Source organism: Magallana gigas, chromosome 8, assembly GCF_963853765.1.
Source record: "Magallana gigas chromosome 8, xbMagGiga1.1, whole genome shotgun sequence".
Classification (NCBI taxonomy): domain Eukaryota; kingdom Metazoa; phylum Mollusca; class Bivalvia; order Ostreida; family Ostreidae; genus Magallana; species Magallana gigas.
The window spans coordinates 21,901,411-21,925,782 of record NC_088860.1 but is presented as its reverse complement, the minus strand read 5'-3'; the positions used below and the strand labels follow the sequence as shown (position 1 = coordinate 21,925,782).

Below are 24,372 nucleotides of genomic sequence, written 5' to 3'. Positions count from 1 at the left end.
TGCGAAGAAAATAAACAAAAACGGCAAATAAAAAGTTATGAATTTAGAACCTTCACTATATACATGCCAGAAATGCCAATATTTACACAAAAGCATATATAGTGAAGATTCTTAATTGTAAAAATCATGACCCTGGGACCAAAACTGGTGACCGAGGCGGGGTTCAAAGTTTACCATAGAAATAGGTAGGAAAAATGTTTAAAAATATTCTTTTCAAGAACCACTGCACCAGAAATGCCAATATTTACACGAAAGCTTTAATTTATATTTGGTGAAGATTCTAAATTATAAAAATCGAGACCCTGGACATAAAATGGAGCCCCAGGCAGGGTTCAAATCTGCTTCTCAAGAACCACTGCACCAGAAAAGCCATATAAATATTGGCATTTCTGGTGCAGTGGTTCTAGAGAAGAAGATTTTTAAAGACACACACCCTATACTCACTCTTTCGCAATTATTTCCCCTTTAAAAAGGGCTTTGCCCTTAATTTTTTACAATTTAGAATCCGGCCCGTTTCCATAAGAATGCTTTGTTCTAAGTTTGGTTAAATTTGACCCAGTGGTTTTAGAGAATTAAGTCAAAAATGTGAAAAGTTTACTGCAGACGGATGGATGACGAACAGAAAAGCTCACTTGAACCTTTGGTTCAGGTGAGTTAATATAATAAAAGTATAAAACATCGGACAAATAGATGATAATTATTTGCAAATGTGTGGCAAATAAACACCAAAAACTAAAAAACTTTGTCTTGGATTGCAACAAAGTAAACAAAGAAAAAGCATTGAATAAATGACTGTATTTTTGTAAAAGAATGGTATACATGTATAAAACTGTTGCCTCAAAATTATCCATTTAATTCACATATTGCTTGGCACAATAAAGAAGCTTGGTGCTATGACAAAAACGAATCCTATATATGGTCAATGCCCCTACAACTACAACTACTGTGACAACTAAAATATATTTTGAATGAATTAAAAAAGTTTTCATTCCATTGATATTACCTTGAAATTACTAAGTCACAAATATACTCTATATTGTTTTTTTCTATTGACAAATTATTGCGCTCTATACATTGCTGGAGTTTCCCATCATTTTTACATCATAGATAAACAGTTAAAGGACAATGATGACTTTTATGAAACTTATACAAAATATTTTTGATAAAATTTCAAAAGGATGATAAGAAAAAAAATCGTAAGAGAACACAAAGATCAGTTTACGTGAAATATCTACATGTAGAGCTACAGGTATATGATTCATTATAATTATCCTTTTATAGATAGCAAAGCAGATCAGGTTTTAAAAAATTTCTTTTAAAAAATATACCACTGTTTTTATATAAGCAATTACGTAGCTTCCATTATGAACATGGAAAGTTCTAGCTTTCGGTTCAGATAATCATTCATATTTTTTCAGATCAAGGTACCAATGGTAAACAGTAAACATTATTATTTAAAGGAAACAGCAATGTAATAGTTAGATAAAGGTTTTTATAAAAAATATTTATGGAAATCCAGTAAGGATTAAAATCAATGTTTCTACACTCCCTTGTTGCATACATGTATATCTGCATTCATCTGTACAGATTAAGTTTCGTTTTGCCGATTTATTATCTTTATAGACGATGCTGAAAGTTGAACATGTGTGTAATGGAATTACACATAGAACTTAATTTTGGTAATTTATTGAAAAAAAAGTTTTACAAGTTAAACACTTATATTCATAATTCTGTGTTCTGAAATTGTATTAAACGAGAATGTTTTAAGAAGTTCTTGATAAATCTATCAGACTGTTTGTCTGTTTGTGAAAATTTCATCCACGCTAAACCTCTGTTTTAGAGAAATTTTGTTTCCGATGTTTCAGAGCCCGATTTTTTAAATCCTATTATAATATTTAGAGTGCATATTCTTAAGGGTCCAATGTCTCATAAACTAGAGATGACCATATCACCATATTTTTTAAGTTGCAAAGGTTTACCACTTGAAGATGACTCTGAAAATTTCAGCCCTCAGGGTAGGGGCCCTTAATGTTTCAGGGCCCGATGTTTAAAACCCCATTATAATGATTGAATAGTGTTCTATGAGTGGTGACCCGAATCTCAAATTCTAGAGATGACAAGTTAACCATATTTTCACAGTGATAGTGGTATACCACTATTAGATGACACCGAAAATTTAATCCCCCATGCAGGGTAGGAGCCTTTGTTGTTTTCGAGCCCGATGTTTGAAATCCAATTATAAAGAATATGTATTTTTAGGGCCCCATATCTCAAAAACTATAGATGACCACATGAACATATTTTTACGGTCATTTAAAAGTAAAACCATCATTAAAAAATACACAACCACTCATATATTTCTTTATCAAAATAATTGAAAATTACTTTAATTCTGCTGTTTTTTTTTTATTTACAAACAATTTTTTTTAAAAAGGTACGCGGGTAAAATTCATTATTCTTCAAAACATTTGATCAATTCATAAGATGACTAATGATATAATGAATAATTAGATAAATAAACAATGAACTTTTATTCATAAAAGGAAAAACCGAAAAAAAAAAAAAAAATAACCAACCTAAACGCATATACGACTTTATTTACTTGTTAGTTGATTAGAAAAACAAGCTTATATTTTAAAAAAAAAAAGTCAGCTCATCACAATATATGTGTTGGTTGTTTTTTGAGGGTTTTTTTTTTGTTTTGTATTTTTAATTACCCTTGTTTAATTGTTCGAAGAAATAATATGGTACACAAGTAAATCTTTATTGCAAAAATATGAAACAAATAGTATAAAGTTTTAGGTAATGGAATCGTACATCTTGATTTATATGGCATCGTTTTCAAAATTGTATATTTATAAATCACATTGCAAACTTAAAAGTGGAAAAATTAGCAAATAGTGAGTGACAATATAAACATAAAGTTAGTTCAGGATCCATTTCACATTTTCCAAAGTAACCAGGAAAGATACCGACATAGTTCTGGTTGTGAAGACATTTCATTGTTTTTTTAAATGTTTAAATCATAATATCTCGCGTTTCGTAGAAATGTGCTTAAAAATATGAACATGCGTAACTTTAAAACGAAATGGTAAACACTAACTTCACATATGCTTTTAATACATAATTAAAATACCCCTTACCCATGATTTAGAACCCCTTCAATCAAAGTAAAACTAAAACATTTCAGTTTCTCATCATATCGTTGCATCCTGTCTCCCGTTTGATATTTAGCAGAAGAAATATATATTATTTTAAGATCGTCAATTCTAACGGTATTAATTTAAAATTGATAACCTTTTGGACGAAGGGAGTAATACATTTCCACTTTTTATTCCCTTCCTCTACAAAATTAAGTCAAGATTGGTCAGTTAGTTCCCTGGGAGAAGCTTATACATTGATGGTAATACATTGGAAAATTAAATTTCCAAACCAGCGTATTTTCACTCAAATGTGTTCTTGCATGTTCATAACGTCGAAGTCAAAACTGTGGATAAGCATCGATTAGATGAAAAAGATTCGAGGTAATCCGAAATCTGTGTAAAAGGTATTCCAAAAAGGGGTGAGAACAGGTGAAATAAACGATGATGACACATGCATGTTATGAAGGCGCATGCCTTAGTTCATATTTGGGGTTGAAAAACCATGTATTTTATTCTATGTATTAATAAATGCCATAATTATCCTTTTTTGTGAGAAATTAATATCATATCAGTTATTGCAAATTATTGTCACGAGTGGTCCGCAATAAACATGGCCGGAAAGTAAAAATGGGGGAAAATCCATTATATAGTAGGTTTTCCGTGGGGGTAATCTGGCTATAAAAAGGGGGAAAGCCCACTATATAGTCAGCTTTCCGTGGGGGGAAAAACTGCTATATAGCCATTTTTCCGGGGGGAAGAACTGCTATATAGCTATTTTTCCGGGGGGAAAGATGGCTAGGGGGGAAAGGCACTATATAACACCGGAATTTTTTAGATTCTCACGAGCTCTCTCACACGTTGCACTATCTATCGCGTACGTTGCACGAGCTCTCGCATTCGTTGCATGCGTTTTAGTGCTCGCATCAAGTCTCCTCAAAATAGAGGACATGCACACTATTCAGACGCTACCGAATGCGATCCAAATCATCGCAGTGCAACGCACGAACATTAGTACGAACGTTTTACAACGTTTTGTGTACTCGCAAGAGTGTTACACGATTTTTAAAGGTCGTAAGATGATTTGCAGTTGTTAATGCGTGTATTGTGCGACCATGAGACTGTTGCTCAACATGTCTCGTGTTATCTTGCAACGTTTTACAATCAATGCACGACTTATCAGTAATATACCATGCTTTGGCACTGGTATATATATCCTGTATAAGTATCTCTGTTTCAGACCACAATTCAACAATATAAATTTATTGCATTATGGTGAGGGAAATATAAAGATTTATTTCTAAAAAAAAAAATCATATTTGCCCAGGGCATCGCCCACGGGAAATTAGTTTTTTCTTGGGGAATAAATCTTCATATTCCCTGAACATTAATGCAAAAAACGAACAACATATGATTATACGAAATACGTTGATTTCTAAAATTTGTTTGATTTCCTCTGTTACTCTCATTTTTCTTTCATAATTTCGAATCATAGATAGTTAAGTTGGTTTTGTGATATATAGAGAATCATAATGATTAAATATTTTTGATTTAATCATACTTGTCTACATCATGTGCTCATATCGGCTTTTTCAATCCTATAAAATCTATGGGCAGCGGAAAAGGCAAAAAATACATTTTTACAAAATCAACGATAAACTAAATTCAGCAATCTAAAATAGTATTATCAATGACCATAAGTGCAAAACCAACATTCTTCTTTGCAAAATAAATGTGCATAAAATCAACCAAAGATATTTAAATACAAATCAAACACGAAAAGTTAAACCAACAGACATAAATGTAAAACGAACATACATCAACATGAAACAAGCGGACGCACAAATAAACGCCAGGTGGCGTTTTTTTTTTTGGGGGGGGGGGGGGGGGGAAGCAATATACCTCATCGATTATTGGAATCCGGGATGGTTCGCACCTATTCTGTTTCGCCCTGAGATGTTTCCCACCTCGATGGTTCGCACCTGCCTCGCAGCAAAACATCTGACTGTATTATAATGTAATGTAATGTAATGGAGTGTTGATGTAATTTGAAATGTATATATAGTTAGCATAGATCTATTTTGGGGATCATTTAATTACATAAATTACCGGTATCTGCTTGAACTTTACATTATCCAACTGCATCCACTATTTAACTACGACTTTTACCAGTCTTATTCTTATAGCAAAAGTAGTGTTAAATATAATTTCCATTCCCATATATTTATTACGATTTATTTAAAATTATAATTAATATTTTAATGACCTGTTTATACTCGTACATTTGTTCCAAATTTCATATTCGGATATTTCATATGCATAATCAATTATTGTACACTCTTATATAAAAAAAAAGTCATTTAATTGTTACCCATAAACATGATGATATACAAAAATCTGAGAAAAAAAAAACATTTTTAAAATGCTACAAGACACATGTACATTGTGAATTAAAATTAAGTGACACTGTATGTATCAGAATACTTCAAGCTTATCGACATGAATACTGCCATGTCTTATATTTTCTTCAAACTACTTGTACACTGTTAGGCAATGCATAAGACTGTAGGGAAATAAATCAAACTTCGTTATAGAAAACATTGTATGCATTAATTAATGCATATTTTGATGATAACAATTTGAACAAAATTTATTTTATGACTTTCCGTTTCCGTCAGGCTAAGGCACATCTATATAGATAATTATAGCTAGCCAAATTTTCACGCCCCTATTCACGTAAAATTTGTCAGTCATTTGTTGCATTTCGTATCACTTTAATTTTACTGGGTGAAGGTAATGCAAACTTTACAACTTGACATCTTTGTAAATTTTGTATTTACTGCCATCCGGTAAATAAACAATTTATAGAATAAAAAAGAAGTCGGATAGAAATAAAATTTTTAACGCGTTTGACTTTTGCCATAAAAATAAGACTGGTAATAGGCGTAGTTTAAATAGTGGATACAGTGGTCATGCGCGGATCTAGAGGGGGGGTCGGGGGGGTCCCGACCCCCCCTGGAAAATGAAAATTTATTAAATTTACGTAGTAAAATTATCGCGAAAATATGCCTCGGACCCCCCCTGGCAAACACAATTATCCTTCGGACCCCCCCTGGAAAAATTTTCTTGATCCGCGCATGGTGGTGTAGATATAGATATAGTGGGAGGTGGTGGGTGGGTAATGTAAAGTTCAAGCAGATAATTTATGTAATTAAATGATCCCCAAAACAGAGCTATGCTAACAATATAATATTATACATTTGTAATTAACATTCCCGAAATTTTCATTATAAAAATAAAGGTAATTCTCAAGTGAATGACAGGCTATAAATGTTATTACAACACAGTTCACACCTCTTGTTCTGAACCATATAAAACGGCATGTCCATTGGCATCATCTCTCACCTGAACAACAGTTCCTTGTAACATTCTATTTTGTAGCATATGAAATTTCTAATTTAAACTTCAAACCCTTTCTGGGGCCCCAGTATTGGTCCATGGTTTATGGTTGGCTTTAACAATTTAGAACCTACACTATTTGAGGATCCTCGCATAGTAATCCCATGCCATAAACTGTAACAGTGTAGTTTTTGATTAGAGAATTTTAAAACATTTTTTCAATATATCTTTCTGTTAAACTTTGAACCCCTCTTGGGGACTCAGTATTTGTCCGGTGGTAACAGCTTTATTAATTTAGAGTTACATTACATTAGTATAGGATGCTTGCAAAGTAATTTTCACATATTGAAGCATTGTAGATCTCCTCAAGAAGATTTCTAAACATTTTCCCTCTTTATTTCTATGTTAAACTTTGAACCCCTTCTGGAGCCCCAGTATTAGATCAAGGGTCACGGCGCCACAGGCGATTTTTCAAAAATCTTCTTCTCCACTCCCACACAAGTGAGGAAAGACTGTTCATGAAGCCCTCTGCCAAAATTGTGAAATGAATGGCCCCTGGGTCAGGGGTTCAGGCTCTAGGGTGTGGCCAATATGGCCATAAAGTAAAAATGTATTAAATCTTTGAAAATCTTCATCTCTACTCCCATATATATTTGTAAAAAAACTAAATACATGGTTATGATGTCCATGAAGCCCTCTACCAAAATTATGTAATCCATGGCCCCTGGGTCAGGGGTTCAGGCTCTAGGGATTGGCCAATATGGCTATATAGTGAAAATGTACAAAATCATAGAAAATCTTCTTCTCTACCCTCATATATATTGGTTAAAAACTAATTGCATGGGTATGATGTCCAGGAAGCCCTCTACCAAAAATGTGAAACTCATGACACCTGGGTCAGGGATTCCGGCTGTAAGGTGTGGCCAATATGGCCATATAGTATCAAAAGATGTTTGAGAAACACTTATGCCCCTTCCCTTAGAAAAATCCAGACACAAAAAAATGAATGTAAACTGCAAATAATTGAAAATTTGGTAAGTCCAAGGGGCATAACTCTGTCGAAAATTGCACAATCTTATGCAATATTGAACTTGACCTAGATATTATCATAATTAATCTGTATACCAAATTTCATTTCAATATGTGCATCTTCTGCGAAGAAAATGAATGAAAACTGAAAATAAATAGAATTGTTCTAAGTCCAAAGGGCCTAGCTAACTCTGTCGAAAATTGCTCTATCATACCTAAAATCAAACTTTACCTAGATATTATTTAGATAAACCTTTATACCAAATTTCATATCAATATGTGCATCCTCTGCGAAGAAAATAAACAAAAACGGCAAATAAAAAGTTATGAATTTAGAACCTTCACTATATACATGCCAGAAATGCCAATATTTACACAAAAGCATATATAGTGAAGATTCTTAATTGTAAAAATCATGACCCTGGGACCAAAACTGGTGACCGAGGCGGGGTTCAAAGTTTACCATAGAAATAGGTAGGAAAAATGTTTAAAAATATTCTTTTCAAGAACCACTGCACCAGAAATGCCAATATTTACACGAAAGCTTTTATATTTGGTGAAGATTCTAAATTATAAAAATCGAGACCCTGGACATAAAATGGAGCCCCAGGCAGGGTTCAAATCTGCTTCTCAAGAACCACTGCACCAGAAAAGCCAAATAAATATTGGCATTTCTGGTGCAGTGGTTCTAGAGAAGAAGATTTTTAAAGACACACACCCTATACTCACTCTTTCGCAATTATTTCCCCTTTAAAAAGGGCTTTGCCCTTAATTTTTTACAATTTAGAATCCGGCCCGTTTCCATAAGAATGCTTTGTTCTAAGTTTGGTTAAATTTGACCCAGTGGTTTTAGAGAATTAAGTCAAAAATGTGAAAAGTTTACTGCAGACGGATGGATGACGAACAGAAAAGCTCACTTGAACCTTTGGTTCAGGTGAGTTAATATAATAAAAGTATAAAACATCGGACAAATAGATGATAATTATTTACAAATGTGTGGCAAATAAACACCAAAAACTAAAAAACTTTGTCTTGGATTGCAACAAAGTAAACAAAGAAAAAGCATTGAATAAATGACTGTATTTTTGTAAAAGAATGGTATACATGTATTTATAAAGCTGTTGCCTCAAAATTATCCATTTCACATATTGCTTGGCACAATAAAGAAGCTTGGTGCTATGACAAAAACGAATCCTATATGGTCAATGCCCCTACAACTACAACTACTGTGACAACTAAAATATATTTTGAATGAATTAAAAAAGTTTTCATTCCATTGATATTACCTTGAAATTACTAAGTCACAAATATACTCTATATTGTTTTTTTCTATTGACAAATTATTGCGCTCTATACATTGCTGGAGTTTCCCATCATTTTTACATCATAGATAAACAGTTAAAGGACAATGATGACTTTTATGAAACTTATACAAAATATTTTTGATAAAATTTCAAAAGGATGATAAGAAAAAAAATCGTAAGAGAACACAAAGATCAGTTTACGTGAAATATCTACATGTAGAGCTACAGGTATTCATATGATTCATTATAATTATCCTTTTATAGATAGCAAAGCAGATCAGGTTTTAAAAAATTTCTTTTAAAAAATATACCACTGTTTTTATATAAGCAATTACGTAGCTTCCATTATGAACATGGAAAGTTCTAGCTTTCGGTTCAGATAATCATTCATATTTTTTCAGATCAAGGTACCAATGGTAAACAGTAAACATTATTATTTAAAGGAAACAGCAATGTAATAGTTAGATAAAGGTTCATTTATTTTGCTAAAAACCATTTAATCCTCTTTTTCTCAGTTGATACATGCAATAATAATCAGACTATTGTTTCACAAAAAGATCATTCTTCAAACAAATCAAACTTATCACTTACAAGAGAATATTTATTTTGTTGGTCTGACAACCTAAGGTCTTCAGTAATGATCAATAAATTATAAATCCAGAATCATTTGCTTGTATGATTGTTAGATTTCACATCTATATATATAAAAAAAAATGTACATGTAGTAATCTGATAGTACAACATAATTCATTGGAAATTCAACAAACAAAAAAAAAATCGAGTTTTAGACATCTCTTGAATAACAATAACACTTCATAGTTTATTGAGCTGATCGAGGATTGAGGAACTTTTATCACTGACCTAAAGATTTACATGTAACTGATGTATGTATTTGAATGAAAATGTATCATGTACATAATCATGGTTACTCTAAAAGAAAAAATATGACCAGATTTGAATATCACTCGCGCTGTAGCTTAAACAAAATCTGTTTTGTCAGTGTATGGCTGATACTGAGAAGAGGTTTGTATTTCACATTACGTTGAATTTCAAAATTTTCATCTTTAGCCAGTTCTCCATTTGTCTTCTTTAACCAGTCAAGAAGATTTATTGATCCATTTACTGGTACCATACTTTTTAGTGTATCCTCAAGAACATCCCATACATGACTTCCAAGTTTTGTAGATTCAACTCCTGCTACATAACCTAGATGAAAATCAAATTGGGGTAATTGTGAACTGAATATTTTAATCAATTAATACAATGAATTAAAATAGATCAATGAATATGTATGACTTCATCTAACAATAGATGTGTATTAGGAAAAGGGAATTCTGGTATGTGTCTGCTCTGCTGGAGTGGCCTCACTCTGGTTCAAATAGTTGATGTAGATCAATTACATAGCACATTGATAAGTTTTTCCTAATACATTTAGTTTAGAAATATATGTTAGAGGTTTATTTAAAAATACTTTTGTAAACATACTGAATAAATCTATATACAGTAAAACTTATTTAGTACGAACAGATATAGCAAGCAAAATCTCGGATATAGCAAAGTTTTTTCGAGTCTTAACAAATAAAATTCTTAACAAATATTTGCAAAATTTACAGTTATAATGAATTCTGATAAAGCGAACTGACTTTGAGTCCTGTAAAGGGGAATATTAAAGAAATTTAAGACTTTTATGACAAATTTCCTTACAGTTTAAAAAGTTTGGGCAAACATTTAACTTTATTTTTGAATGAATTTATTTTCACATAATTAAATTCTTCATTTCACAATTCAGTTACACTGTATTAAAGGTATCAAAAGAATGTACTTTCATTCTAAGCCTCAATTAGCAAAAATTGTAGTTTGGTGAAAGAAAACATAATTATATGTAGTAAATTCGCTTTAGTTAATATTACAAATTCGTTTTACGGATATAACAAATTATGGATATAAAAAAGTAAATCCATTGGTCCATGGGACTTCGCTATAACCGTAGTTTATTGTAGAAGGTATATATACCAATTCTTGGACCACATTTCAAAGGCCATATGTCAAAATTGATTGATGTGTAATTCAATTAACTCCAACTTTATAAGCAATAAATTTTCAATACAAGGGCACCGCTAAGCGGAGCATCCCCACGCGACATGAGTTATTGTGTGTAGGGATGCATTATTTAGCAATATATAATTATGTTAATGAGAAGACCACATTCTACTAGCCCTCCATTACTGCAAAAACTACATTTTTTTTACCTGTACTATAGATCTAAATCCAAAAAATATCAAGTTGTTGATTTGAACTGCTTACTTTCACTTTTGTTTCAAAGAAGGTGGCAGGGGATAGTTTCGAAGGAAAGACCCGGCTTCGAAAGACCCGGTCAAAATTTTGAAATAAAGGGAGAACCTGGGGTTTGGCTGGTTATTTGAGGGGTATAAATTGGTAGAATATTTATTGCATTCATTTTGAAATAAAGGGAATTAACGCGAGAACCTGGGGTTTGGCTGGTTATTTGAGGGGTATAAATTGGTAGAATATTTATTGCATTCATTTTGTGGATAGAGGAGCTCATGTCAATTTCATTGATATATGATACTGGTAGCACTTTTCATCAGATATGGAATGAAAATGCGAAACTGTGGCCAAAATTTTCACTTTCGGTTTTGTGCTTGAAAAGTAGGGTGGGTTCAGAACACGAAATGTCACTCAAAAAGAAGGTGATTGACCCCCCATCAATTGGTGATTATTTGCATGGGTATACAATAAGCTACCAATCCTATGGTAGTTTATGGCAGTTGCTCGGGACTGGAGCGTGGTTCTGGACCCGTGAAAATGTGAAAAAAGGGCAAATGTTCAGAAAATTTTTAGACCGTCCCTGGCTATTCTTTATAGTGCTATATGTAAGTTGTACTTGTTTTATTCTGAAATGTTTAAAAATTCTCAAGAGTCAGGACCATGTGTCCCCTGCATGCAAACCAATTTTAGCAAATTTAAAAACCCACTGAAAAATTAAATCTCATATATGAGCATGCACTATCTGCCTCACATTTCCTCAACCAAAAAAAACTATCTCCTGCCATCGAAGTGAAGCGGAAGATTGATAACTCTTACTCAGAAATTTCGATTGATAACTCGTATACAATATTGATTATGACATTGATTTAATGAAATAATAATTTGTAATATTATTAATGGTTTGGAAAGGCACATGCATCTTTTATTTGTTATTTTACAGAAGTGTGCAATCTATGAAAAATATTTTTTAGTTTTGAACGAATGTTGTCATAATGTATGCCCCCCCCCCCCCCCCTCCTTTACAATGGTGAAATTTTATCCAAGTTTTTGAATAAAAATTTGACCAATTAATATGACATTGCATTTGTTTTAATCTTTTACAATGAGGCATATTTGAGCAAAGGTTGAGGAAATTCTATTGGAAGGTTTTTTATTAATTTACTAGAAAATTGAAATGGAGTGCACACACACACATACACAAGTCATTATACATACGAACACACACATGCACGGTAGCGATGCTATATCACCTTCGCAACAAGTTGCGCGAGGGGATAATAAAGCAAAACACAAAAAACAAGCTTATAATCTGAACCCTAGCTAATTCAGGTCATTCGTAAGTTACCATAGTAACTGGGGCTACATGTATATGGACCATGCATGGATATCACCTGGGTAGAACTCAAGATCCTGTCTAGGGCCCTGCCAGGTTTGATTCATATTCCAGCCATATATATTTACATAGTAAATATGTTCATTACTCGATCTTTCCTACTACAGTCAAATAATGAAAAAAAAAATAAACTTTGGATTTGGGAGGGGCTAATAAGCATTCCACAAGGTTTTCAGATATTCAAATCCAATTCTCTTGACCAATATGAAGATTTTATTATTTTGAAAAAAAAATAATGTAGATTTCAAATGTGTTTCTTCAATACATAATGAATGAAAGAAAAAGTGATGAAGCTCACATACCTTATGTTACCCCATTAGGCTATATTCAAGATTAATGCATGTTTCATGTCACCCATGCACATAGGTGTAGGTGTAGGAGAAATTGTTGTTTTAAAAAAAAATTACTTTTTTCCCATTAGATTTTACTTTTTGCAACTATTAAAATACTGCAATTTATAGAAATACGAAATGCTAAAGGCACATGATAGGTCATACGTCATTGGATACTCAATGGGATGTAGTCTTTTTAAACTGACAGGAAAGATCATTAAACAGTTAATAAAACTACATGTAGCTTAAATACTCATGTATTCGATTAATATAATGAATAAAAATAACTTGTTCGAATATTTTTCTGTTTTAATTTTTTGCCCTCCCTCGTAGGTTTGATATTTTGAAGGTGACATTAAACATAGAAATAACTTTGGACAGTCCTCCTTGACAAAACTATACATAATGAATGGCAGGGTACGTCTTAAATACCCAAAAATAATTAAAGAAAAGAGCATTACTCCTTAAATACCATAACATCAAAACTTTTATCAAATATAAGCACCTATACTTTTGACTTTTTAAACAACAAAACTCTAAATTGAAAGTGCCAAATTTCCTGGAAAAATAATGGAAATTAATCATAGATGTACATGTATCTGTAAGATATACTTACCAAATGGAGTGGAGAAGACAATGACACTGTTCTCTAAATACGGTGGGGAGTATGCCATGTTTTTGCCTGGAGAAGCTTGTGGGACTAGTAAATCTACAATCATATATCATCATATATGTATGTTATTGTCTATATACATGTATAGATAAGCTGATTTAAACAAGAGGCCCAGGGGCCACATCGCTCATCTGAGCAACAATTGCCTTAACTCTGATCAAATAAGCATTACAGTATCAAAACCAAAATATCTTGACAACTAAGTACAGTAGATCTTGCTAGAAAAAATTTAAAATCTGCCAATTTTTATTCACATATATTTTTTTGGTAAATACCAAGCCCCTTTTGTTGATGTACCTGTGAGAAGATTTATCTCTTTTCCTATATACCCCCCCCCCCCCCATTTTTGTGGCCCCACTTTTCTTTCGGGAATCGTGGTTTCATCAAACTTTAATCTGCAAAACCTGTGCTTTTACACAAGTTACTGCTTTTTGGACTGAAAACTTACCTAGAATATTTTAAAGATTTTCTCTATATATTCCTATGTAAAAATTCATCCAGCCATTGTGGCCCCGCCCTACTCCTGGGGACTATGATTTAAACAAACTTGAATTTATACTATCAGAGGATGCTTCCACTCAAATTTGAGCTTTCCTGGCCTAATTATAGTTTTTTAGAAGAAGATTTTTAAAGATTTTCTAACTATATTCAAAAGTAAAAATTTAACCCCCCCCCTTGGGGCCCCACCCTACCCCCGGGGAACATAATTTGAACAAACTTGAATCTACACTACCTGAGGATGCTTCAACTCTAATTTGAGTTTTTCTGGCCAAATAATTTTTGAGAAGAAAATTTTTAAAGTTTTTATCAATATATTCCTATGCTAAAATTTGACCCCCCATTGTGGCCCCACCTACCCCTAGGAACCATGATTTGAAGAAACTTGAATCTACACTACTTGAGTATGCCTCTACACTACTTGAGTATGCCTCCACACAAGTTTAAGCTTTTCTGTCCAAATAACTTTTGAGAAGAATATTTTTGAAAAATACCAACAAATTTTCAATAAATCTAAATTATCTCCCCATTAAAGAGGGTCTGGCCCTTCATTTGAACAAACTTGAATCCCCTTTACCCAGTGATGCTTTGTGTCAAGTTTGGTTGAATTCTGTCCAGTGGTTCTGGAGAAGAAGATAATATTGTGAAAAGTTTACAAAAACGACAATGCCGCCAATGACAACGACGACAGATAACGGACAAATTTTGATTAGAAAAGCTAACTTGAGCTTTAAGCTCAGGTGAGATAAAAAGAAATAAAGTTGAACTTCGATGTCTCAATCACTGATATCTTGAATACAATGGATATGTTGAAGTTTTTAATCAGTCCTATCTAGTTCGAGATAACGAAGTTTGACTGTAAATTGATTTGCTCTCTAATTTGTCCACTTTTTGTACACTGTATTATAATTAATTGTTTGATTAGTGTTCTCTTCTTTCTTTAACTTTTTAAATCAATGTTATAATACTTGCTAGGGGAAAGGGCCAACATTCGGACCTCCATTAGGTCTACATTTCTACATTAGGCTGTAGAAAATTCACTACTGATGGAAATGTTTTTGAAGCCGAGCTATCTTTATTAATCAAGTTCACTGATATTTTTTTTAATTATGTTCCATTTATAAAAAAATAAGTTGTTAAATAATATACTCTATAATATCACATGTCTCAAATTCACTGACAACTTTGGAAATGTATAGGGCTTTAATTTTTCCCAATTTCTGAGTTGAATGATTCTAAGAGCAATGATTTTCTATCAGTAACTCAATACAAACTCAAAAACACTAACACATCGGCCAATACACAGTAAGCAAAGATATTTCCCTCTGCAACAATTAAGTTTTGTGAAATACTGATAACTTTTAAAACTAGAGGTACTTGGAGCAGGCTCACAAATGGTACCCCATGGTAAGAAAATATCAAGACTCAGGTGTTTCATGAGTAGAAAATAATGGAATCTTCCTTTTCTTATGGTGAAATTGAACTTGAAGAAATGACCAAAGCTCAAACTGTGTGTCAAATTTTAGCTTCAGATCATTTTCCATTACAAGATATGGCCCAGACAGGAATTAAGCATTTTTTAAACAATGACCTTGAACTTGCACAACTGACCATGGATCAATTGTGATCACCTATATACTCTGTAAACAAGGTCATGACATACCCTTGAGTCATAAGTAATTTTGATATGAAATAGAAACATCCAATGTTTCTCCATAAAAACAGTATACAGCAGACAGAAATAATGATTTTTTCCCAAATGACCTTGAACTTTCCCAAATGACCTTGGGACATAATCATGACACACCCTCAAGTCATTTGTGTGAAGTAAGAGCTTCCCATGTTTCCCCATTAAATAAGATATGGACCAGACATGAATTTTGCACTTTTCCTGTCCTTGACCTTACCCAATTGACCTTGAGTTAAGGTCAAGCAATCTTTGTTTGAAGTAAGAACTTCCAATGTTTCTTCTTAAAAAGATATGGACCAGACACAAATTTTGCCCTTTTATAGCCAGTAACCTTGCCCAAATGACATTAGGTCAAGGTCATGATACACCTTTAGGTCTTAAGCAATATTTGTGTGAACTAACAACTTCCAATGTTTCACCATAAGAAAGATAGGGACCGGACATGAATTTTGCGCACACATACAGACAAAGTGATTTCTATATAAACCAACCCCCCCCCCCACCCAACTTTGTTTGTGGTGGGTATAATGAGACAAAATTGAACATTTTGATTTGTTATACTTTCATGTTAAATACTGAAATCTGATTGGTTAAGACGCAGTTAATAATATTTACTATTACCCTCAGCGTTAGCAACGCACTTGGCAACGGGTAACATTAAAAAATGTTACATGCGCGAAAATTATGCGCGTACGGTTCGCTGTAGAATTCACGTTATTCCTATATAAAAGCAGTAAAATTTTCTTAAAAATTTTAAAAAAGACATTCAGTATAACAAAATAAATAGTGCCTGTTTGGGAGGATAACAGTTGAAATTGACACCCCTCGAAAACCATTGTCAACCTCCGCTTCGCGTTGGTTGACAATGGTTTTCTCGGGGTGTCAATTTCAACTGTTACCCTCCCAAACAGGCACTATTTATATAATACTCACATGCACAAGACATTATAAATTTTTTCTCATATTAAAAAATAAACCCACTAAACCTAATACGTGTATTATTTGGTTTTGGGGGTATATATATTTTTATCACTAGGAAAATATATGACGCCAGCTGCCTGTGTTTATGCTGTGGAAAGCATGGAGTTAAATTTTGAACAAGCATTTTTTTCTGTCAGTAGACATCTTAAATGCATGCATATTTAATGAAAACAGATTGTCAGATTTTAATTTTTGTGAGCTGTTAGCAATGTTATTATAAAAAAATTTCACTTTTGTTTAATATATATGTGGACATGCAGATCAAAGAACGTTAAAAATTTTAAAAATTATATCTGTCAAGTTATCTAAAATTAGCCCTGTTATTATTATTTTGACAAAACAAGTAATAAAATGTAAGGGCTTAAATTTTAAAAAGACTAAGGAAAAATTAAAAATGAAACTGATTATTAATACTCTTACAATACAGCTGACACTTACGATTTTGTGGCAATGGTTCACCCTCTCCGTTATCTCGTACAACACACACATCAAAGCCAATATCTGCATCTGAATCAGAATATAAACAAACATTCCAATTACAATCGAGATTTCTATTGGAAAGAGGTATTATCATGTGTATTAATTAAGAAGAAAAAATCCCACCTTTCCAAAGGAATAATTACCGTACCTATTCTTCATCCTTAAGGGTCCTCAATATCACAGAGAAAATTTTCATAAAAAAGCCTAAAATTCTACTATTCCTTAATGAAAAGGATTTCTAGCACTCATTTAACTTGAAAGGTATACATGTATATATATAAAAAAACAACAGTCAACAACTTTCAAGTGATATCAATCCTATTATGAAAAAAAGGAGTAAATTTTTTGTGTTTCTTATTTATTATGTACAGTATAGCTTATTTCCATATTATGAGTATCATTTAGCTTGCAAAAATAGGGTAAAAATGTACCGGTACTAACATTTTTTTATTCATGCGTGTCATTTTTGCAATTCAAAGTGTTTCAAACATAAACACACAGTACTGGCAGCACTGTAATAAACAATACTCATTACATACAACAAATTAAAATTGAGCAATATAATTAAATCTTAGTAATTTTAGTTATTTGCTTTGAACTGAAAACAAAAAGGGTCTTTTGATCTCTATCTACATGTAAACCATTCATAAATGAAGCTAAGATTTGAGAAAGCCCTAAAAATGTCTACAAGACAGATTTTCACAAAACTTCGCAGTTACAATAAAGTAAATGTAATATATTGATGGAAAGTTTCTACTGTAGTTTAGCATCCCAACCCAAAAACTCCTCAGTTAACCTTCTGTTTTTTACAAGAACTTCATCTTAAACCTTTAGGATATATTGTAATACTGTATTTTCCTTATTGTACGCGAGCTAGTACTTACTTCTGCGATTCCGCTATTTTGTATCAAATCACTAGAATATAAAATCGCAAGCACCAATTTTTTGTTTTAATTTCCCATAGTTAAAAAAAATAATAAAAGCAAGATTAAAAAATCCTTGAGGGCGGCTTCTTGCGATTTTACGCATTATTTATTCCTCACGTTTATTTGGGAATCTACAGTAGCTATGCACTTATGAATACGTGAATCATCATTAACATCGTTTTGAACACTCACCTAGATCAGCTGGATGCATTTGGTTCCTACATGCCTATACAAAATAATTTTAATGTTTATTCATTTTGATATTCCCTCCATCAATGAACTATATGAATTTGGTAATTTCATGCATGCAATGAATATAATAATGAATTTATTCAATTTATTTTGTCACAAATAATTTTAAACTTCGGTAAATATACATGTAATCATGAACTGTTATACCTGAATAAAGAATATTTTGGGAATCTTTTTCAATCTTTCATCTCTAAACATTTCCATGATTTCTTTTACTGAGACACGTTCATCAACATAATTCTTGGAAAATTCATTTTGGTCAAGCTCAGGGTGAGTTAGGATGAAATCTTCAAATGTTTCAAAATCCCCACTGTCTATCTGGTCATCCGTTTTCACAATCACCCCATGTGAAGAAATGGACAGCAAAATGCAGCCACAGGGTTCTGACACACACAGATTTTTAACTACAAAAAAAAAGTTTCAAAGATGTTTAACAATGAGAGCTAGATTCATGAAACAGCTAGGAGTGAAAAATCTTGTCTTGACTAAGAATAGTGTCTTACAATCCGGATTTTGTGATACATATCTTCAGTGCTTTTACCACTGAGCAATTGTCACAAACTCATAATAGTCTGATTGACTGGTTAAAAAAATTACTCTGTTGGAAAAACGCTGGATTTACCTAAAAAAAGAACAAGCTTTTAAAGCCACCAATGTCTTTTGCTAATACAAACATTTATAATACAAGTATAATTTTTGTCTCTTGTTGTCAGAAAGAAAATAATTCAAAACATGACTTATATATAATAAATGTATATACATCAATGGTGTACACTATCACCAATTCATAGATATTGCCTAGCTGTGGTAATTGTTGTGGATGTCGTTGCTGAGATGGTCAACGAAATCAAATATTCATTGAGGTGCAGTATATATCTCATGATATTTTGATTAGCCACAAATTAAAGTATACATTGTACTCGAAAACTGTTGTTTTCACTGAATCCATGAAAACTGTTGCCCTCAAATATCAATAAAACCAGAGCAATCCTTTTACAAATCACACTCCGTATCAGCTCAATCAAGACACGTTCCATGCAATTTCAGCCTCAGGTCCAAAGGCAATGCATAAATTATTTTAGAAATACAAAGTGTACCCATCATGCAATCTAATTAAAATTAGAACTTCCGTCCGCCCCCTGGTACGGTTTTCGACATGTTGCGTGAACATGCATGTCATGCGACATATCGGAAACCGAGGAGCAGATGGAAGTTCTATTTTTAATTAATAGATTGAGTACCCATATTAAGTATTACAACTCATGTCACCATATCTATATGGATTAAGTCAACGTAAAGACAAAACTTGTAATTAAGCATTATACTGACTCTGTACTCACATTTTTTTAACTCCTTGATAAAGTTTCGTTTGGGTAAACTTCGGGTTACTCTAACTTCTTTTTCTGAAGGATAGATGGTAAAGTTAAGCTCCTTAACCATCGTCATAAATTTTTGTCTTTCATAATATATTCCTTCCCTTTTTGCTGGTCCTGTAAAAGCTACCTCCCTGAAATCCCAGTCAAAACAGGCAGCTCTACAGGGCCTTCCTTCCATGATGTTGCAGTATGTTGACTGTTTCCTGAAATATTTTTTCATAGCTTTCATTTCCTTGCTTTTAATAATTAAAGGGGCATGGTCAAGATTTTGGTAAAATTCTTCTTTTTTTTATTATTATTATTATTAACAATGCTTTAGGAATGCATTTGCAATGACCAAATGAAATTGGAAAATCAGTAGTGAAGTTATAAGAAAGATACGAGGCTCACAATACTTTGCCATGTAAACAAGGCTCGTGCCCTGTTTTTGTTTACATTAGTTCTATATACCGGTAAAAGTTCTTTACAAGGTAATTTTTCCATCTTCTTATTCATTTTAAGCATAGATAAACAGATCTTAACCTTTACAACATTCATTTTTGGTCTAAAACCTGAGTTCTTACTTCAATGTTCAAAATGTAAACAAAAGCTTTGTTTACATAGCAATGAATTGTAAGCTCTGTATCTCACTTATAAGTTATAAATCAACAAATGGCACTTAAATTTTGGTGGTCTATTAAAAATGCCTTACTGCAGCATTGTAAACATTAAAATCTGGAAAATATTTTTTGACCAAAACAGTGACCATGCCCCTTTAAGATATACTGATAAATGTAAAATAAATCTATTTTTAATGTATATAGCGCAGTTAAATATTCAGGTGAATGATACTTAAGCATTAAAATATTCTGCAGAAAAAATGCATTGAATTTATTAAGGAGGCTGACTCGAGTTGTTTCGCATATAAAAAACTACAATAGCAAAACTCTTTATTTTTTAACCATGTGTTATACACACCAGCTCTAGCGTTCCTGCAAAATTTCATAAAAATCTACCATGTGTTTCTTTTAGGGACCATTTAAAGTATTTATTTAAAAAGGGTCATCCCATTATATAACAAGTGAAAAGCTGTCAATATGACAGCAAACCGGGTTTTCTTTTATGTGAACTGTATCCATAATCCATGTCAACCCATATCCAGTGAAATGGAGTACCCTATATTCAACATTTTGCCAAAAAATTACTAAATTCAAAAGCTAGTATTTTTTTCATAAATAATCAGAAATCAAAATCCTAGCAATATGCATACCTCTGATATATGTACAATTAATCTGCAAAAGAACAACTTCCTATCTTGAAAACTGTAGGAGGAGTTATCCGTACAATGAGGGTACCCTATATGCAATATTTTGCCAAAAAATGACTATAAGTTCAAAAGCTGGTATTTTTTAAATAAATTATCGGAAATCAAAATTCTAGCAATATGCACATCTCTAATATAAGGACAATTGATCTGCAAAAGAACATCTTCCTATCTTGAAAACTGTAGGAGGAGTTATCCGTACAATGAGGGTACCATATATGCAATATTTTGCCAAAAAATGACTAAGTTCAAAAGCTAGTGTTTTTTCGATAAATTATCGGAAATCAAAATCCTAGCAATATGCACACCTCTGACATATGTACAATTGATCTGCAAAAGAACAACTTCCTATCTTGAAAACTGTAGGACGCGTTATCCGTACAATGAGGGTACCCTTTTGGTAGCTGCCCGCCATTTTCACCATTTTATTAATAACCGGATTTTTCCATTGGAAAATGTACCAAATTTTGCCATTTATTTTGAGGATTAAAAATGTAGATTTGTACTTTAAAATCATTGAAAAATAAGAAAAATATGCCTGAGGATGTAAAATATTTCCGTTTGCAAAATGTCATAAGGTTACACCTTTTATTTGTTCTTATTACATACACCTACAAAGCTTCATTTCATCATAAAGCCATATAAAAGCATAATCAAGGGCGAGGATCACCCATTGAATGATGTAAAAATAAGGTAAAAAATCTTTTGAAATGTTCTATAAAAATTATCTGTATTTTGTTTACTGTGTTTAATTTCAAAAAACAAATTAACGATACCAACAAAAAATTCTGAAAATTAAGGTGTAAGTATAAAGTATTTTACAGAAAAGTGAAAGTTAAAGCTTATGCACGATGAAAACTAAACTTAAGTTTTCCTCCTTGAAACCAAGCAGCATTCAATATTTCCTCATACACAGCTATTCTTTCTGCGAAAAGACTTTAAAAGAGTGTGTATTAGGGAAGGAGGATATGGGGGGTTGTAACCCCGGGAGAGAGAGAGAGAGAGAGAGAGAGAGAGAGAGAGAGAGAGAGAGAGAGAGAGAGAGAGGGGGGGGGGAGAGGGGACAGCTAGGTAATGGAATTGAATAGAAGAGTAAAATTTCAACATTTCTACAGTTATTCAACTTAGGGTGACATCAGCAGTTTTTTTTATGTGTGTCAGATTGAAATTTTAAAATAACAAACATTCTACTTTCGTTTTCTTCAATGCATTCATCGTACAAGCAGGTTTAATCTTTCATAAAGTTCTCTTTTACTTTAACATCATATTAAAAAAAAAAGAAATACTACACATAATGCAAAAATCGAAGGTTTGTCACTTTATAATAATGATATTGGCCTGGACTTTTAAAACTACTATTAGTATTAGTTACTCACTGCTCTGGTACATGATCTACAGTCATAAATTCCATTGTTTACACGTATCTATTCACAATAGTGTGGTTCGGTCAACTCGCACCTGCTCCAATTCGCACCCTACCAAATTTTTGGTCTCATTGAGCAAAGATATGTCCGTTTAACAGAGCTGTTTAATTATTTAAATGAAAAGCAATTTTTGATAAAATAAAACATCATACCAAGATATACTTATCACACCATATTGATATGGAAAACAAAAGAAAGATTTTGTTAGGGCCAAAAGACCTGGTACAAGTTCACAGTCGATAAAATCGCCTTTACTGGCTTTAGTCACAGGGGCTTGGTTGTTGGATAGTGAATTTCCTAATTATTTGTTTCCGAAGAAAAAAAGATTAAAATTGGTAATATTATGTGTATTTCTGTGTATTGCAATAAATAAATTCACTGAAATCCCCCGTTTCAGTCATGTTAAAAAAGTGTATTCAATGTACTTTAAAAAAGTACTTTTTTAATGTACAATGAATACACTTTTTTAACATGACTGAAACGGGGGATTTCAGTGAATTTATTTATTGCAATACACAGAAATACACATAAGATTACCAATTTTAATCATTTTTTTCTTCGGGAACAAATAATTAGGAAATTCACTATCCAACAACCAAGCCCCTGTGGCTTTAGTTAGTTTTTTGACACTCTTTAAAGATTTCTAATTCCTTGTAGCCTTATCAATACAATAATTATTTTGTTGTTAATTATACATGTCGATGAACATTTTGTTGTTGGGTATTTTCATTAATGAAGTGAATTACTCAGGTAAAGAAAAAGAAAATGAGCGAGGCGGGTAAAATGTGCAAACGTATCTAGGGCAGTCGGATAAGATATTGAATCAAATTACTGAGAGTACTGAAAGACGGGGTCTTGAAAGTTTGAATTTGTAATTGTCCTGGATTTCCTCGAATATGCTTCCATAATTTATGAGTTGTTACAATCTATGTTAATTCGGCTTTTTTTGCAATTGTCTGATACTTTGTCTAAATTTTATTCAAACCCTTCCTTCATAATTGTAGAAAATTGACACAACGGTATATTATGTAAAATAAGACCCAAGGAAAAATTTTAAAAATCACTCCTAACCGGGAAAATCATACAACTATATCAAAGTAGATAATTTTAATCATTAGATTTATTCAATTTTGTGATCCAAGGGAAAATCCACATGTCGGCGGTATCCGTAATAAAAGTTTTATGAAAACCCCGAAAACTCTCAAACTGATGAATTAAAAAACAAAGTGAACACTTGTATACCGATAACAAACACAGGCACCTGACGTTAGAAATATTTTTTTTTACAATAAGATTCCAAGAACTTTGACAATAAAATGATTTGTCACGGTCGCCATTTTGATTTTTAAGACCGACTTATCTGACACGATTTTCTTCATTTGCGATTCATGCAAAATTAAGGTAGCAAGGGAGAGTTTCGAATAAAGTACCCGGTCAATATTTTTGTAAAATTGAGAGTTGCTGTACTTGAAGGCTTATATGTGTGTTGCTAAAATTCATGAAATGATTTTTAATGATTATCATTAGTTAGAGGGGTGTCTCTTGTTGAAATTGGTATGCAATATGTAGGCCCCTTATGTTAGGTACATGAGAATCAGAAGTAAAATGCGAAACCTGCGGCTATGACTGTTGTGCTGACTTTACACAGTGAAATTACAAGTAACAGACGGGAGGTAAAATAACTAGAAAGGTAGGTGGATGGGACATTGTAAACTATACACCGGTAAGTTTGTGACATGTGATAGTGCAACATGCACGCGGTACGGAATATCAACCCTGCAGCAACCCTCTGCAGGGTTGATGCTGGGGGAGGTCTAAAAAGCTGAAAAATCATGAAAAATTAGCAAAGGGTCAAAATCTCATAAAAACCAGGATATGTAGAG

The 24,372-nt window shown here is 32.6% G+C and overlaps 1 protein-coding gene across 1 annotated transcript; it reads right to left on the bottom strand.

Moving 5' to 3' along the window:
• Nucleotides 1-9,493: 9,493 nt before the first annotated feature.
• Nucleotides 9,494-22,559, bottom strand: LOC105325615 (uncharacterized). Its single transcript, XM_034472362.2, has 7 exons — nucleotides 22,442-22,559; nucleotides 19,727-19,965; nucleotides 18,534-18,790; nucleotides 18,327-18,360; nucleotides 17,167-17,235; nucleotides 13,503-13,595; nucleotides 9,494-10,078 (listed from the first exon to the last, which is right to left on the bottom strand). The coding sequence occupies exons 1-7, from the start codon at nucleotides 22,474-22,476 to the stop codon at nucleotides 9,834-9,836; spliced, it is 972 nt and encodes a 323-aa protein (XP_034328253.2). The 5' UTR covers nucleotides 22,477-22,559; the 3' UTR covers nucleotides 9,494-9,833.
• Between the last annotated feature and the right edge of the window lie 1,813 nt (nucleotides 22,560-24,372).